This window comes from Astatotilapia calliptera, chromosome 11 (assembly GCF_900246225.1).
Source record: "Astatotilapia calliptera chromosome 11, fAstCal1.2, whole genome shotgun sequence".
Taxonomy (NCBI): Eukaryota; Metazoa; Chordata; class Actinopteri; order Cichliformes; family Cichlidae; genus Astatotilapia; species Astatotilapia calliptera.
In genome coordinates, this window is record NC_039312.1 from 4,979,310 (window position 1) to 4,995,141 (window position 15,832).

General features: G+C 42.4%; 1 protein-coding gene and 1 long non-coding RNA gene across 2 annotated transcripts; one reads left to right on the forward strand and one right to left on the reverse strand.

Moving 5' to 3' along the window:
* Positions 1 to 938: 938 nt before the first annotated feature.
* Positions 939 to 4,900, forward strand: fam210ab (family with sequence similarity 210 member Ab). Its single transcript, XM_026185785.1, has 4 exons — positions 939 to 1,079; positions 2,166 to 2,638; positions 3,032 to 3,143; positions 3,756 to 4,900. The coding sequence occupies exons 2-4, from the start codon at positions 2,217 to 2,219 to the stop codon at positions 4,068 to 4,070; spliced, it is 849 nt and encodes a 282-aa protein (XP_026041570.1). The 5' UTR covers positions 939 to 1,079; positions 2,166 to 2,216; the 3' UTR covers positions 4,071 to 4,900.
* Positions 4,901 to 11,919: 7,019 nt separating this feature from the next.
* On the reverse strand, positions 11,920 to 14,857 carry LOC113032703 (uncharacterized). The gene is made up of 4 exons (XR_003273921.1): positions 14,824 to 14,857; positions 12,728 to 12,855; positions 12,128 to 12,224; positions 11,920 to 12,011 (listed from the first exon to the last, which is right to left on the reverse strand). It is a non-coding gene; the product is annotated as an uncharacterized LOC113032703 (long non-coding RNA).
* Positions 14,858 to 15,832: the final 975 nt, after the last annotated feature.

Here is a 15,832-nt window from a genome sequence, read left to right on the forward strand (position 1 = left end):
TTTGTCCTCAAACTGGATTAGCTCAGTTCCAGGTGTGCTTATGCCTAAATCACAGATTCCTCCTGCAGATTTGCAGGGAGACCCTTCTTCATCCCTTTATCAGTGGGTATCTGCATTCTGCTGAGTATAAGGAGACTGAATCCTAATAAGCAGATATAGTCAGCTAATTATTGACCACAAGTAAATACGGGAAATAACAAAACGGGAAATAACTAAAGGCAAGCCAAGTGACCCAAAGCATAATTACATTTATTAGAAACAACAAAATATACAAAACATAACAAAAAATGTCTAATTAACATGTACTCTCTGTATACTGCTACTTTTGGCTGTGCATTACAAACACACTGGCTCCTTTCATGTGAGCCGCCCGCCCTCTGTTGGTGACAGTCGTGTATTACAGAACGCCGATGCGCTAAAGGTCACGTTTCTTTATGTTAATATGTAATAAAACATTTTTACGCCAAGAAAGGCTTGTCTGCGTTTAGGCGGGGTCTTTGTATTTTGTTTTTTGTTTTTCATAAGTTAAAAATCTACCGAGATTAGTCATATTAATGTTTGTCGTTTATATGTTTATATGGCACATTTAATTACAACAGCAACGTTGACAAAATAACTAGTAAAATAACTTATAATATTAATGTGTTTCATATATGGCAATAAGGCTAATAACTGCAGACTATATGAAGTCTTTGTTTGTTCTGGGTTAAACCTATAATTTAATTAAACAAGCAGACGTAAACAAGAACTTTTTGTTTGACATTAATGGATAAACAAAGCCCAATGTGTCCGTGTTTGAAGGCCACACTCTGTTTACAGTGAGGAAAAAACAAACCACTGGCCAACTTCATGATCAAGAAAAAAAAATCCACCGCTATCAACGCTGGGAAATGTATTTTTAGCATATCTTTGGACCGTCGCAGTCGGGAGAACTTCATTTCCCATCGGTCTTTGCGCACTTAGGGTTACACGCTGCTCTCCACCACGCAATCAGAGCGGCTGAAACGATAAATGTGGTTCTTGAGCGACACATAGCTCGCATGGCCCTCCGGTTTGAGGAGTGCAACACCTAAATTCTAGTAAGTGCAGTCAGCTTTCTGTCCACTCCTTTAGTATTGTTTATTCACGTACTGGTTAGTTATTGCTTGCGTGAGTTAGCAGAGCAACTAGCTAACAGGCTAACGTTAACCGTCAGAAGCCGAAGTTGGCAGCTGTTCAGAGTTTGGCTTTAGCACACGGCTGTCGGTCAGTGTCTAAGCTAGACTAGCTGTCTGCTTTAATGAGTGAAGCCTCTTTGCTTCGCCACCCGCTATAGACCCACGTAGTTATATGGGAACTAAAAGCTGCGCCCTGTTTGTCCTCAGGACACAACTGTCCAATGTCAGCCACCCTAAAATAGACCCCTGTGAAAATCTTCCATTACTGTGACTCAACATTTCCGGGTGCAGCTTGTAAAATAAGTCACGAGGAATGTCCGCCGTCGTACGGTCTACTTGGGTGCTTTTATTTTGAGGACCGTTGTTGTGACTTCCCGTCTAATTGCAGTACTTTCACATAGCTTGGGTTTGGCTAACTGTAGGTAGGTCAGCTAAAATGTGCTGTCATACAGCAGTCACTTAGCTCAGTTTCTGCAGCTCCACATAAGAAACATAAATTAGTATCTTTAGGAAGAACTCCCTGCATGCAGCGCTCACTCACCAGTTTCACTTTAGGTGCTGAGTTTATGGTTCTGCTGTCATTAAGCAGGGTTTGTTCGGGACCTTTAATCTGTGGCATCCTTGGGGAAGATAACATTACAGCTAGTGCATGAAGGGACATAGATCAGGGCTGTTTAGTACACAGCATAGATAACCCAGAGTGCCCAGCACGTTTCAGTGCATTTCAGACTGAAAATGGAGCTGAAATTAGTCACTTTACAAGTAAATACTTTGATAATTTATTAGTTTTTCACTGAAGGAATATTTTTATGCATGCGTTTAGAAAGAAGGGTGTTGGGTTTTTGTTTTTGTTTCTCTTCTTGTTGTTGAATCTTTAGGTTTTGAGTCCTTGATGGACCCAAATAAGCAGTTTAAATTGGCAACTGTGGATGAGCATTTCATAGATTAAATGATTATTAGGTTAATTAGATTACAATTTAAAGTGCCTTTCTCTGTCTGATCCTGCAGTCTGTGGTTGAACATCACAGCTGAAAGGAGGAGGGCGAAGAGAGGAGGAGGATGATCATGCAGCGCATCCTTACTCATGGGACACCTCGACGGGTGGCGGCGGTGCGCCCACTGCTGCTGGGCATCGCCGTCCCCGAGACCCCAGTAGCATTTTGTTGGCGCGCCCTCCGTCAGTCGCCACCTGTTGGCCAGCATTGGCTCTCCACTTCGGCCGTCAGCACAGCAGCACACCAACCAAAGCACCAGCCGGCACAGGGGGAGCCGCAGTCTGACACCACGACGCCTCAGACACAGGACAACCCGGGAGAGAAAGCAGCACCTGATCCTGCAGAGGTGGACCCTCTTCAGGACAACTCCATCGGCCTGTTCCAGAGGTTCAAAAGGACCTTTAAACAGTATGGGAAGGTGATGATCCCTGTGCATCTGGTGACTTCCTCTGTTTGGTTTGGAACCTTCTATTACGCTGCTATGAAGTGAGTGGTGCTCTGCTTAAAATACTTTATTTTGATGTTTATGAAGGACTAAATGTTAAATCTAATTCTGATGTGCCATATCATCAAGAGATTATTATGCTTTTGTTGTTGACTCAGCTACTGTTGCAGTGGGAGGTGCTTTGAGTTTTAAATAATGAGGTCAGTGCATTGTGAGAAATCCTGTGAGCTCAAAGCTCAGGCCTCAGACTGCACCTGTCACAGGCTGGGCAGTAACAAAGTGCCTAGAGATAAAGTTCCACACTGGTACAATGTTGAGTTTTCTGTTATGTGGAGCCACTGTTTTAATGATCGAATGTTTCATAGGTCAGCGTTAAGTTTTGTAACAAACAAAAAACATTGATATGAAAATATGGGCTTTTTTTGCTTCCTCAGGGGTGTGAATGTAGTGCCATTCCTGGAGATGATTGGTCTACCAGAGTCACTAGTTGGCCTTTTAAGAGACTCATCGAGTGGGTATGCGCTGACTGCATATGCCATGTACAAGGTAAATTAATTCCAGACTACGTTTAAATTGACTCCCTGCGGCATACCTGCTTCTTACTTTCAAAGCACTTTATAACCTTGCTCCCCCTTATTTATCTGATCTTCTCCATACGTACTAACCCTGTCGTACACTCCGCTCTTCTTCAGCTTCCCTTCTGTTTGTGCCACCTGCTCACCCGACTCAGAGCCTTTAGTTGTTCTGCCCCAAGACTTTGGAATGCACTTCCACCAGATCTCTGAACTACAAACTCTCGCTCCACTTTTAAATCGCATGTTATGATCGCATTTAACTCATGTAGCGCTCCACTTGTGTTCATTACTTATTTACAGGGTCAGACTACTTTCTTTATGTGAGCTAGTTTGACCTAGCAAGAAACTAGGTCAAACTCTGTTCCCAGTTAGCTCTGGGAACAGGGCGAATCATGGCGCTAATTCGCCCAGTAATGGTACTGGGAACAAAGGTTTTAAACAAGCGTGTCATTATCCCACTCCCACACCAGTCACAACCACTGAACCTGGATCCTTTGTTTGGAGCTGTTCTGTCTCGTTGTACATATGAAAAGCACATACGGTGTATTTAAACTCACTGATGGTTTTTTTCTCTCTCCTACAGATCGCAACCCCTGCTAGATACACGGTGACTCTGGGCGGCACGTCACTGTCCATTCAGTATCTCCGCAAGCACGGCTACTTATCCACACCGCCACCAGTTAAAGAGTACTTCCAGGACAAAATGGAGGAGACGAAGGAGAAACTGACAGAAAAGATGGAGGAGACAAAGGAGAGATTTTCAGAGAAAATTGAGGAGACAAAAGAACGCTTCAATGAGAAAATGGAAGAGACGAAAGACAAGTTCTCTGAGAAACTACAGGAGACCAAAGACAGAGTCTCTGAGGGAAAAGCCTTCTTTCGAAAGAAAAACGATTAGAGAATCATGTCTACAGGTGGTGTCTCTGAAAATATGGTCATGTTGTGATCTCAACATGATGTACTGAGTAATGTGGGAATCAAATGGCAGATGGTACCTCTGAGACTGGAAGGAGGAGAGAGATGCTGCACTATCCCTGTCCTGAAACCCTCCTCACACCTCTCAGTCATGTTTTCTGTTTAAGTGTCCAGTCGAGTCCCTTTCTGTCTGAACTCTGCCTCCCTGCACTAGACAGCAGCTTAGTGGACTGCTGGCAATGCTACCTTCTGACACTGTCATCTCAGACTGGATTTGCACACACTCAAGTAATCTGTACTCACTCTGTTGGCTGTTTAAAGAGGAGCCCTGTTCTTGTTTCTCTTGTCACACCCATCAATACAGAAAGGGGTGGGGGGAGGTCTGGGCTTCAGAGATATGAACAATGTGTCCGTGTAATAACAGCACCTGGAGAGAGCAGTGCTAATCATTGTAGCTGTTAGGGAATAAAACTTGAAGCTCATCTGTGTGTACTAGTCCATTAAAGCCTTTCTCAAGGCTCAGAGTGTCACCTGCTGTCTTTTCTAATGAGAGATAAATAAAAGTTTTCTAATGTATTTTCATTTGATAGCCAAAGCTAATGTGTGACAGCGTTTCAGTGTTCGTGTCACTGTTAGGGCAGTAGTGAGTAAATGTGCAGTGCATAAAGCATGTATGAGCTGCACACACAGTGTCACACATGAACAGCAAGAGGGTCTTCATGACTTTTGTACAACGACACATTGGTTTTGTCAGGAATTCACACAGATGTCCACTGTAAACAACAACAGAATAAAAGTCAAGTGCTAACCAAATGATGTTTGAAACTTGAGGTTTGTGTTTTATGTAATGTGACAGTGTGTTCTCTGTGCTTCAGCTTTCCCTCACAGTCTAAACAGGTTAATTAGTGTTAATTAGTCTTTGTATATAACCAGAGCGTGGATGTGGACATAAATAGTTGCTTCTGCAGTGATTTCCAGTTCTGGCATGTTCCATTAATGGATTAGAGGTAAGATGATGGGATGTCTCTGTACCTAAACTGACTCCATGTCTTACTCGCACTCAGGTTTCCCGGCTATTATCCTTCTGAGCAAATGTTAATCAGTGTTAGATTTTTTTTTTCTCTTTTGCTGCATTTTGATAATCGTGTGAGGTGTCATCTGCCTTTTCAGGTTTTACAGAGATTGCAGAAGAGATTAAACATAAAATGTCCCGTGATAGGTAGAAGTGCTTGTGTGAATGAGGCATGTTGTATAGCCAGGACCCTGCAGAAGAGAATGAGTGGATGTAACAGATAATGTAAGCAGGAATAAATAAGTGCTAACAGACAAACATGCAACCACACCAAAAACAGAACCTCCCTCGCACTTCCAATAACGGATGATTTTTTTTGGCACTTTAAGCGTTTTTACATTTCCTTCTTGTTTTTGATTAAACATTAGTGCTAACAAACTTTAATCAAAAATAGGAAGGAAATATAAAAACGCTTAATGTACCAAAAAATCATCCATTATTGCAGCTGCCAGGGATCTCTGTAGCTCAAAAGTTTTGAATGAATTCTGATAAAACTTTGTAGTGTTACAGAGGGGGGACTGTGTTAACAATCCGTTAAACCGTGCCATACATCCAGGCTCTTCAAGGTCAGCAACTTGTTGGTCAAAAGCTTGCAAAAAACAAACCTCAAACTATGATTCTTCAAGTGTTGTTTGTATTGTCAGCAAATAGGAAGTACCATACAGAGATTTAAAATATCACGACACAATGGTCCTCAGCCAGAAAGAGCGGAGAAGTTTAAGGATCTCTGGCTCTTGTTCAAGAGTGAGGAGAGAAGGGAGCAGGAGATCGACAGACAGATTGGTGCTGCAGCTGCAGTGATGTGGATGCTGTCACGGTCCGTCATGGTGATGTCACATTTGAACTCTGACCTCTCCTTCAAGGTCAACAGATTGAGCTCAAGGTCAAGGTGATAATAATGTTTAATAGAGCAATTTAAAATAATTTTTCTTACAGCTGTTTTTGTATTGACAGCAAACATGCATATACAGCAGCGTGGTGGTGCAGTGGTTAGCACTGTTGCCTCACAGCGAGAGGTCATGGGCTCAAAATGCTCTGTGTGGAGTTAGTATGTTCTCCCTGTGTCTGTGGGTTCTCTCTGTCCAGAGACGTCCAGTTAGTGCGGTTAACTGATGATTCTAAATTGGCCCTGTGACAGCGTATTGACCTGTCCAGGGTCTACTGTACATCCAGCACCCCTGTCAACCTGAACTGGATAAGGGGGCTTATAGGGAATTATATACGTGGATTCTAAATATCAAATGATAGTTTTTGTCCAAATATCATGTTACATTTGACCTCTGACCTTATTTCACATCTGCCTTTCTTTCAAGTTGACCGCAAAATATGTTTTATTTTTTAAAGAAAGTGTGTCAGGAGAAAAAGCATGAGCTTCTTAGATAGTTAGAAAAAATACCGTATGATAAAATCTGCAATAAGCAAAAAACAAAAAGTAAGGAAATGAGTGTTTGATCGATTATTGTAACAATAAATGTCATACCACTGGGCTGGAAAGCCTATTTATTTGTTTATTAAACTGTGACATTTGTAAGAAAAACGCAGTTTTGTGTTGAGCTGCAAACTTGCCAAACAGTTTTTTCTGTGGATTTTGACTGTTATGTAAAAAGGTCAAATGATTCATATCCAGTTATTTGAAAATCATACATATTTGTGTGATCAGAGTAGACCTCTCCCATGCTACTCTTATCTGATTTTTACTGAAGTGCAAACTTCTTAAAGTAAATTAAAAAAAAACACACACAAAATGTATATATTAAAAATATAATACTGTTCCATTAAAAATAACTACTGCTCAGAGAGTGAGCTGACTTGGTGGAGGATGTGTTCTCAGAGCGATTCTTCTCTCGTTTAGACAGTCAGTGTGACAGACCACCCAACTTGGTGTTTCCATCACTTCTACAGATTTTAGGATCATTTAACTCAGTCTGCTGGTTTTAAACATTAAACTGAAATGTAGAGAAGTAAAAGGAAACAGGTCCTGCCTATACTGAAAATACAGGCTCTAAAGTACACCCTGAATTCAGCAGAAGTTAAAACCATAGAAGGGGCGTGCACTTGCTAAGATTTCAGTAGATGCTCCCCAGAGATAAAATCCCCAGGCAGGACAACAGGTGGGAAAACGTCCGGTCTGCTCAGTCGGTTACTGTCCACATTCACACCTCACACAGAGAAATCAGTGAGGTCTGAGTATTCTCTCTGCTGTCAGCATCCAGAAATGGTGGGCAGATGCAAATGTCATGCACCAGCCGGCCTCCTTCATTATGAATCAGATCTGCATGGAAATGGAAACGTGTTGCGTGCGTGAGCTGCAGTGACCTCTGCTGTCCAGACTAATGAACAGCTGCTTATGCAGTCCACGGCCCCTCGTATAAACACCTGTTTGTTCTCCCACAGGGACTAAGAAGCGGGGGGCAGAACGAGTCCTCCAATCATTTTAGTGCAAAGACAATCTGTGTTCCTCAGGTGTGAGCCAGTGGCCAAACATGACCCGAGTGTCAAGATGCCTCTGGGAAGCATGAGGTGAAGCACAGGTTAGGAGAGAAAAAGCTGTCCAAGCTGTCAAAAAGTCAATGATTTTTCACCACTTTCCATCTTTTCTCAGCAAAGGTCAGCGAATGTTTTAATGTTATTGACAGTTCGGGTCACATTTGTTGGAACTCTTTGGACTTGAAGCTGTGCTTGAAGTCAGATATAAGCTAAATTATTCTTGCAGGTACGCACTCATTTTCTTTTGTCCACTTGTCTGTCAGCAAGACCATAGAGAACACAAACAGCTCAATCCCATGAAAGTCGGTGAAATGGAGCAAGGGTAATACTTTGTGTCTCTGAGTGATCGTCTTTAACTCTGTGAAGTGTAACCAACCACAGCTGATTAACCTGTAACAAGGCTTAATGCTGCTGTAAGGCAAAATGGATTTCTGCGTGTTATTGTTAGGGAGACTCCGTCCTCAGAGCAAAGACTGTGATCTTAGATACAAGCAGAGGTGATAAAATGTGTAAATGGATATGCTGCTATCGTAAGATCCAGATTTTTAGCTTTGCATTCCATTGAGATTAAAATAACGAGAGATGAAATTGAAAGTTCCTTTATGTGAATTTAAACTTCTTATAAACTCAAAAGCATTCAGCCTCTTTGTGACTGATGCAGAGTGGGAAAGCCCACAGTTGGTATCAAGCACAGGCCAACTGGAGTTTGGCCAATTTGCTCTTTAAAACTTTTTATTGTTTCAGGCTGTTTCATTTCTATTGCTTCCTGTATGAGCTTTTGTTTTGGGTCATGTATGGTGTAATTTTCAGGTGCAATGTTTTTTGCATCTTGGGTTTTCCTCCTTTTTTTCTATTCACTTTAAGGAATCGAGAAAATAGTTCTCTTGATCAGTGTGTTTGCTTTTGAAGTTGTTCTTGTTCTCGATTACTGCATACGATCCGAATGTTTGTGTTCACTCATCTGTCAGTTGTATTTGTATTTTCTTTATTTCTGTTTATAACATCCATCCATCCATTCGCTTCCGCTTGTCCTTTTTCAGGGTCGCGGGGGGCGCTGGAGCCTATCCCAGCTGTCATAGGGCGAGAGGCGGGGTACACCCTGGACAGGTCGCCAGTCTGTCGCAGGGCTAACACACAGGGACAGACAACCATTCGCACTCACATTCATTCACACATTCACACCTAGTGACAATTTGGATTATCCAATTAACCTATCCCCACAAGCTGCATGTCTTTGGACGGTGGGAGGAAGCCGGAGTACCCGGAGGGAACCCACACAAACATGGGGAGAACATGCAAACTCCACACAGAAAGACCCCGGCCTGATGTTGGAATTGAACTCAGGACCTTCTTGCTGTGCGGCAACAGTGCTAACCACCGTGCCACCGTGCTGCCCTGTTTATAACATTTGTTGTGCAATTTCTGCTCCCACCTATACTTATATACTTAAATACTTATAAAATAGTTTGTCACTAGAATTTTACCTCATGCATTCCACCCTGTGCTCATTGACTGTGTGAATGACCTTTCAAGAGTCAGCACTATAATATATATATGAAATATCCTGTCTCAGAGTGATGCAGAAAACTAGTTCATGCATTTATTACTTCCAGGCTGGACTACTGTAATTAATTATTATCAGGATGTCCTAAAAACTCCCTGAAAAACCTTCAGTTATTTCAAAATGCTGCAGCGAGAGTCCTGACAGGGACTAGAAAGAGAGAGCATATTTCTCCTATACTGGCTTCCCTTCATTGGCTTCTTGTTAAATCCAGAATTGAATTCAAAATCTTGCTCCTCACATACAAGGTCTTAAATAATCAGGCCCCATCTTACCTTAATGACCTTGTAGTACCGTATCACCCTATTAGAGCACTTCGCTCTCGCACTGCAGGCTTACTTGAGTATTGAGTCTCGGTCGTTGTGTCCTTGGGCAAGACACTTCACCCGTTGCCTACTGGTGGTGGTTAGAGGGCCCGGTGGCGCCTCGCCTCTGTCAGTGCGCCCCAGGGTGGCTGTGGCTACATTGTAGCTTGCCATCACCAGTGTGTGAATGTGTGTGTGAATGGGTGGATGACAGGTTGTGTAAAGCGCTTTGGGGTCCTTAGGGACTAAAAAAGCGCTATACAAATACAGGCCATTTACCATTTACCATTTAGTAGAATGGGTGGGAGAGCCTTCAGTTTTCAGGCCGCTCTTCTGTGGAACCAGCTTCCAGTTTGGATTCGGGAGACAGACACTATCTCTACTTTCAAGATTAGGCTTAAAACTTTCCTTTTTGCTAAAGCATATAGTTAGGGCTGGATCAGGTGACCCTGTATCCTCCCTTAGTTATGCTGCAATAGGTGTGAGCTGCTGGGGGATTCCCATGATGCACTGAGTATTTCTTCTTCAGTCACCTTTCTCACTCAACATCTGTTAATAGAGCTCTCTGCTGAATCACACTTGTTATTAACCTCTGTCTCTCTTCTACAGCATGTCTTTTGTCCCGTCTTCCTTCTCTCACCCCAACCGGTCGCAGCAGATGGCCCCGCCCCTCCCTGAGCCTGGTTCTGCTGGAGGTTTCTTCCTGTTAAAAGGGAGTTTTTCCTTCCCACTGTCACCAAAGTGTTTGCTCATAGGGGCTGATGTGATTGTTAGGTTTTCTCTGTGTGTATTATTGTAGGGTCCTTACAATATAATAATAATAATAATAATAATAATGGATTGGATTTATATAGCGCTTTTCAAGGCACCCAAAGCGCTTTACAATGCCACTATTCATTCACTCTCACATTCACACACTGGTGGAGGCAAGCTACGGTTGTAGCCACAGCTGCCCTGGGGCAGTCTGACAGAAGCGAGGCTGCCATATCGCGCCATCGGCCCCTCTGGCCAACACCAGTAGGCGGTAGGGTAAAGTGTCTTGCCCAAGGACACAACGACCAGGACAGAGAGCCCGGGGATCGAACCAGTGACCTTCCAGTTACAGATGCGATTCCCAACCCCCTGAGCCACGCTCGCCCCAAATATATAAAGCGCTTTGAGGCGACTGTTGTTGTGATTTGGTGCTGTATAAATAAAATTGCATTGAATTGAACTGAATGTGTATGTATATGTTTCTCTAAGTATGATAACAAAATATGGCGTCTCAGAAATAATTCTAATAGCTGAACTATATTATAATATTGCAGGAATTTTACCTCAGAGTGTCAAGCGCCTGAAGCCAACTATTGTTGTGAATTTGTGCAATATAAACACAGCTGAAATGAACTGTCACATCATAAGTTGTTACACCCATTAAAGTTCTGTCACCCCAAAATCAAGTTGTATGTTTCCTTTGGTCTGTGGTGCTTTTTATCTATCCAGATTGCTTTGGTGTGATTTGCCCACTTTGGAGATACTGATTGTAGATACGTTTGCCTTCGATAATGTAAATAATGCATATTTCATCAAATATATTGTACTGAGATGAGACAATGCAACAATGTGTTTTACCCACTAACTGTAACATTAATGATGTCTTTCTCTGCTTAGCTGTAATTTTAGCTAGCTGTGTACTCATTTGACAACCAAACCACAGATCTTGATATCCCAAAGAGAGGTATCTAAATGCAGAATCCACCATAGTTGATGCTTCAGTGATGCAAATTGCCAGACGAGTGGACTTGAGGTTTCTGTGGGCCTTTGTGGGCTTTGCTGTCTCAGCAATCCAGCCCGAGTTAACTGTCTCCAAAAGGTTCTGGGTATTTAAATGGGCCACAGACTGCTGTAGTTGTAGCTGAAAGCATTAGTATTCATCAAAGCAGTTTCCAGACAGGAGGTAACATTTAGGCACGTCTTCCTGATAAGGAAAGGAGGAGAAGAGGAAAACTTAGAAAGCAGTTTCCTTCTCCTCTATTTCCTGTCTGAGACTGAAAGCCTGGGAGAGGTTCATAGTCTGAGAATGCATCATGGCTCATCTTTGAAACAAGCAGCAGCTGATGTATGCATGATTTCCTCTGTGACTGCCCTGCACCAGTCTGCCAGCTCTCAAGATGCCTGTTTGTGTCTGTGTGTCATCTGAAGAGAGTGAGTCAGGAGGAAATGTGAACAGCACTGGGATGGGTTGTGCTCCTAGCAGCAGGAGGTTCATGGAGAGGACGGGAGGCGGGGGTCCTGGGCCCACCCTCTCTCTGCACTTGTAAGTGAGGCTAAATGCTTTGAACATTAGCTTTGTTTCACTCTTGCGAATGTTATGACAAGTTGCCAGATGGGCTCCGTCTATAAATAAAACGCTCTCGCTGCTGAAATATAACAGAAACTTATGTTTTATGCATCTCATTACTTTACAGGGCTGAGTGAGTCATTTGCTCCTGGCTCAGGAAGATCTCTGCCAACGATTCTCTAACAAGAAAACAGACGGAAGAAGAGAGAGGATTATGATGTGACCTGAATGTGACCTGCGCTGCATTGGGTAGGGTTAGAATCAGCAGGTTTGAATGACTGGGGTTCAAACTTACCTGAAGATCAGCAGAGGGGCTCTTTCTCCATCCCACCAAAGAAAGAAACAGTTTGTAGAGACATCTCAACATCTCCACTGGACTTTACATTGATCCTCTGAGAGAAAAGGGCTCTGTGTTATGCACCTGACTTTATTCACTCGATTCAAACTTTGTGCTATGATTGAATATCTGTAAAAGTTCTCAGCTGCACTAAGAAGTACTAAGTACTAAGAAGCAAATTCAAACAAATCCATCCTGGCAAGCTATACTGACGAGGTGCTGCTCATCAGCATCTTAGTACGTCTGGGGATTACAAGTCTCATCCTGTGCGGCTCGCTCCATTGCTCACAACTGAAAGAAAATTTGGCCATTTGGTTCACACGTGACCTGTGGAATCATCGAAGTTTTACAATCCTGTACCCTGGAGAACCTTCTATGGGGTATTGCTGGAGGGCGAGGTACACAGCACAAAGGACATCTGGTTCTTTGCGCTGTGTCTATATTTGTCGCATAAAGCTGAGCGCTTTTTCAGTGGGTGTTGGACTCCACAGACATCAGCCAGAGTCAAGAAGGTGTTACATTTGAAAATCCTGTCACAGCTGTTTGTGGCTCATTTACCTGTATCAGAACACGACCTTTATTGTGCTCACTCTTAGTCTGAGCCCATGAAAGGGTTCCTCCCTTTGGGTTTGGTGAGAGTCGCTTTCCCAAGCTAAGGACTTTAAGTGTTGTGGAATCTTGTTCACCTGAAATGGTAAACTGGAGCATGAGATACAGATGCAGTTACTGCTGGTGATGCAGCACCAGAGTATTGTAATAGACCTTTGTTGTGAACTGCTAGTCAGTCTAGCTCAGGGGTGGGCAACTCCAGGCCTCAAGTGCCGTTGTCCAGCAGGTTATAGATGTGTCCTTGATGCAACACAGCTGATTCACATGGCTAAATTACCTCCTCAACATGTCTTGAAGTTCACCAGAGGCCTGGTAATGAACAGGTGCATAAACCCAGGGGACCTGAGACCTGGAGTTGCCTACCCCTGACCTAGCTTGAAGTAGAATATTGGTATATCTGTAGGAGCTGGCTGAGGATGATTGGGCATCCAATCAGAATGGCTCCTCTTCCTTACTTTGGAAAATTACCAAGCATATCTGACTGGAAGAGCACCTTAAGGTAGATCCAGAACCTACTGGATGGATTACCTAGCAAGAAAAAAACCTGTGGGACTCCCAAGAAATATGGCTACAGAGAGGAATATCTGGAACACCGAGCAAAGGTAAACTGAGACCTGTCAGAACTCTTCTAGGTAATGACTCCTATATACCCAATTAGACATGCTGTGCTGGGATAGACATCAGCAGAGGTTGAGGCGCCTTCATGTGTACAGTTTATCTCTCAACAGCAATTTCATTTTAGTCCAATCACTGTTACTATTGTGGTAAACCACAGTTAGATATGTACTTCATTTATTAGGCTAGCTCAATACTGAAAATGGGTGCATTTGATTCGTTCATCCATATTTACTAAGCATATGCTGCCTAAAGTGAAGCAGGCCAAGCCAAGTTTCAAAATTCAGATAGAACTGAGGTGATTGTACTCAGCCCTAAAAATATTAGAAACAGTGTCTAACCAGAAACTGGATGGTATTGCCTTGGTTACCAATAACACTTTGAGAAACCTTGGAGTGTTGTTTTGTTTTTATTTTGTTGAAACCAGGATATGTCCTTCAACGCACATATTAAACTAGTATGTTTGTTTTTGTCCCATCTCCCTCCTCCCACCCCCAACTAGATGCAGCAGATGGCCTCCCCTCCCTGAGCTTGGTTCTGCTAGAGGTTTCTTCCTGTTAAAAGGGAGTTTTCCTTCCCACTATGGCCAAGTGCTCGCTGACAGGAGGCAGTCTGATTGTTGGGGTTTATTTCTAATATAAAGTGCCTTGCGATAACGGTTTTTATGGTTTGGTGCGATTTGAGATTTTATCATTTGAACTGAATTGAAGGGAAGGAAGGTATAAGACAGAAGTCTTAAACCTGCATGTAGCTATCTTTCCCATCTCCGAAGGCTGCATGGAGAATCCTTTTAAAAAAAGAAAACAATGAAATAAAAACACTAAAACCAGATGATTTTTTTTTTTTGCTTTCACCACCAAGGTTTACCTATGATTGATTTTTAGCTCGACTTTAGTCAAACTTAAACTGAATATAGTTATATTTTTTAAAAAAAGAGTAAAAGATGTATCAGACCATGCCGGTGTTTACTTGTCTATACATTTGGAGACTGAAATAAAGCAGACTAGCTGGAAGCTGAATACGAGCTTGTTAAATGATACCAAGTGTATACAATTCGTAAGAAATGAGTATAAAAACTACTGATAATCAAGAGGTGTCCCCAAGTGTTACATGGGATGCATCCAAAGCGGTAATGAGAGGAAAATTGATCATGTGGTCCTCGTTGTGACACAGTGGCTAGGACAGAATTCATTTGCCATTTGTCACTTGCATATATTGTTATTTTGTGTTCTGTTATCCTATAGTCTATCCATAATGCTTTAATGTAAACACAGCACATGTAACCTTGGCTCTACATACTATCCCGGGTCTGTTTGTGGTAGCATTGGTTATATTCATTTCATCTGTGCAAATGTACTTAAAGCTAAATGTCACTTCATCATTAATTGATTTGGATCTTTCATTTGTTTATGTAGTTTGGTTATACTTACCATTGTCTGTTCCTTTGAGCAGGTCCTATTTGTAAAACAGGTATGTGGGAAGGACCGCCCCAGTACTTCCTGATTTTATAGGATATGATGTCACTGATCATGTCAATTGGGTGTAACCAAATGAAGAGATGTTTCTTTTGTGTATAATTGTTTATTTCATTTAAAATAACCCCATGAGTCAGATTAGGTAAAGAGATTGACTTTTCAAACTGTTTAGCTGGGTGAATGAGTTTGTTAGGTGGAAAGATGATTTTATTCTTGTTTCTTTATCTAGACTGTGTTATTTAGTCTACCCTGTTTTCCCAATGGTAGAGGTTAATGAGATCCAGGTGTGAGTGGAATTCTATATAAAGCAGGTGAGATTTTGACTCACGGGTTCTTATGTTTTGTGAAACAACTGTTGAAAGGCGACGCCAGAAAATAAAGAACACTTAAAAGAAACTTGAACAGTCTGCAGATGCTGTCTTCCTATCGCCTTCCATGCTGCTTATGTTATTGTACAAAAGGGTTAGGTTTGTGTATGGGATTTCCTATGCCCCCTGAATGCACCATCGGGGTGCATGTCCGCAACTTTAGTTCAGAGACAAACGGCAGCCAAACAACGGACAGTGTGTGCGTTCATAAGACCGTAAGTCAATGTTTTACTTCACTCAGTTATGTTGGTGTTCAGCCATGAGTGTATTTGATGACTTACCAGCAGTTTCTGCTTCTGTTTAAGTGACGTTATGTACAAGTGGCAGTTTGCTAGCATAACAGATTTGTTTGCTAATTAGCTTCTAGCAGAGAGATTCGTTGTTATAGTGTTGTTGATTCTGTGCTCTGTGTAACAGATGATAAACCGATGTAAAGTTGCCTTCAGTGCATAGTTTTATGCGGTGTGTTGATGCATAATGTCTGACTTTAAGTTTATGTAACCAGGCCACATCCTGGGCCATCTGACCTCAGGAATTCGCATGATAAGGTGGGGCCAGGTTTCACAATGAACACACCCGAAACTCTGGCTGATTTG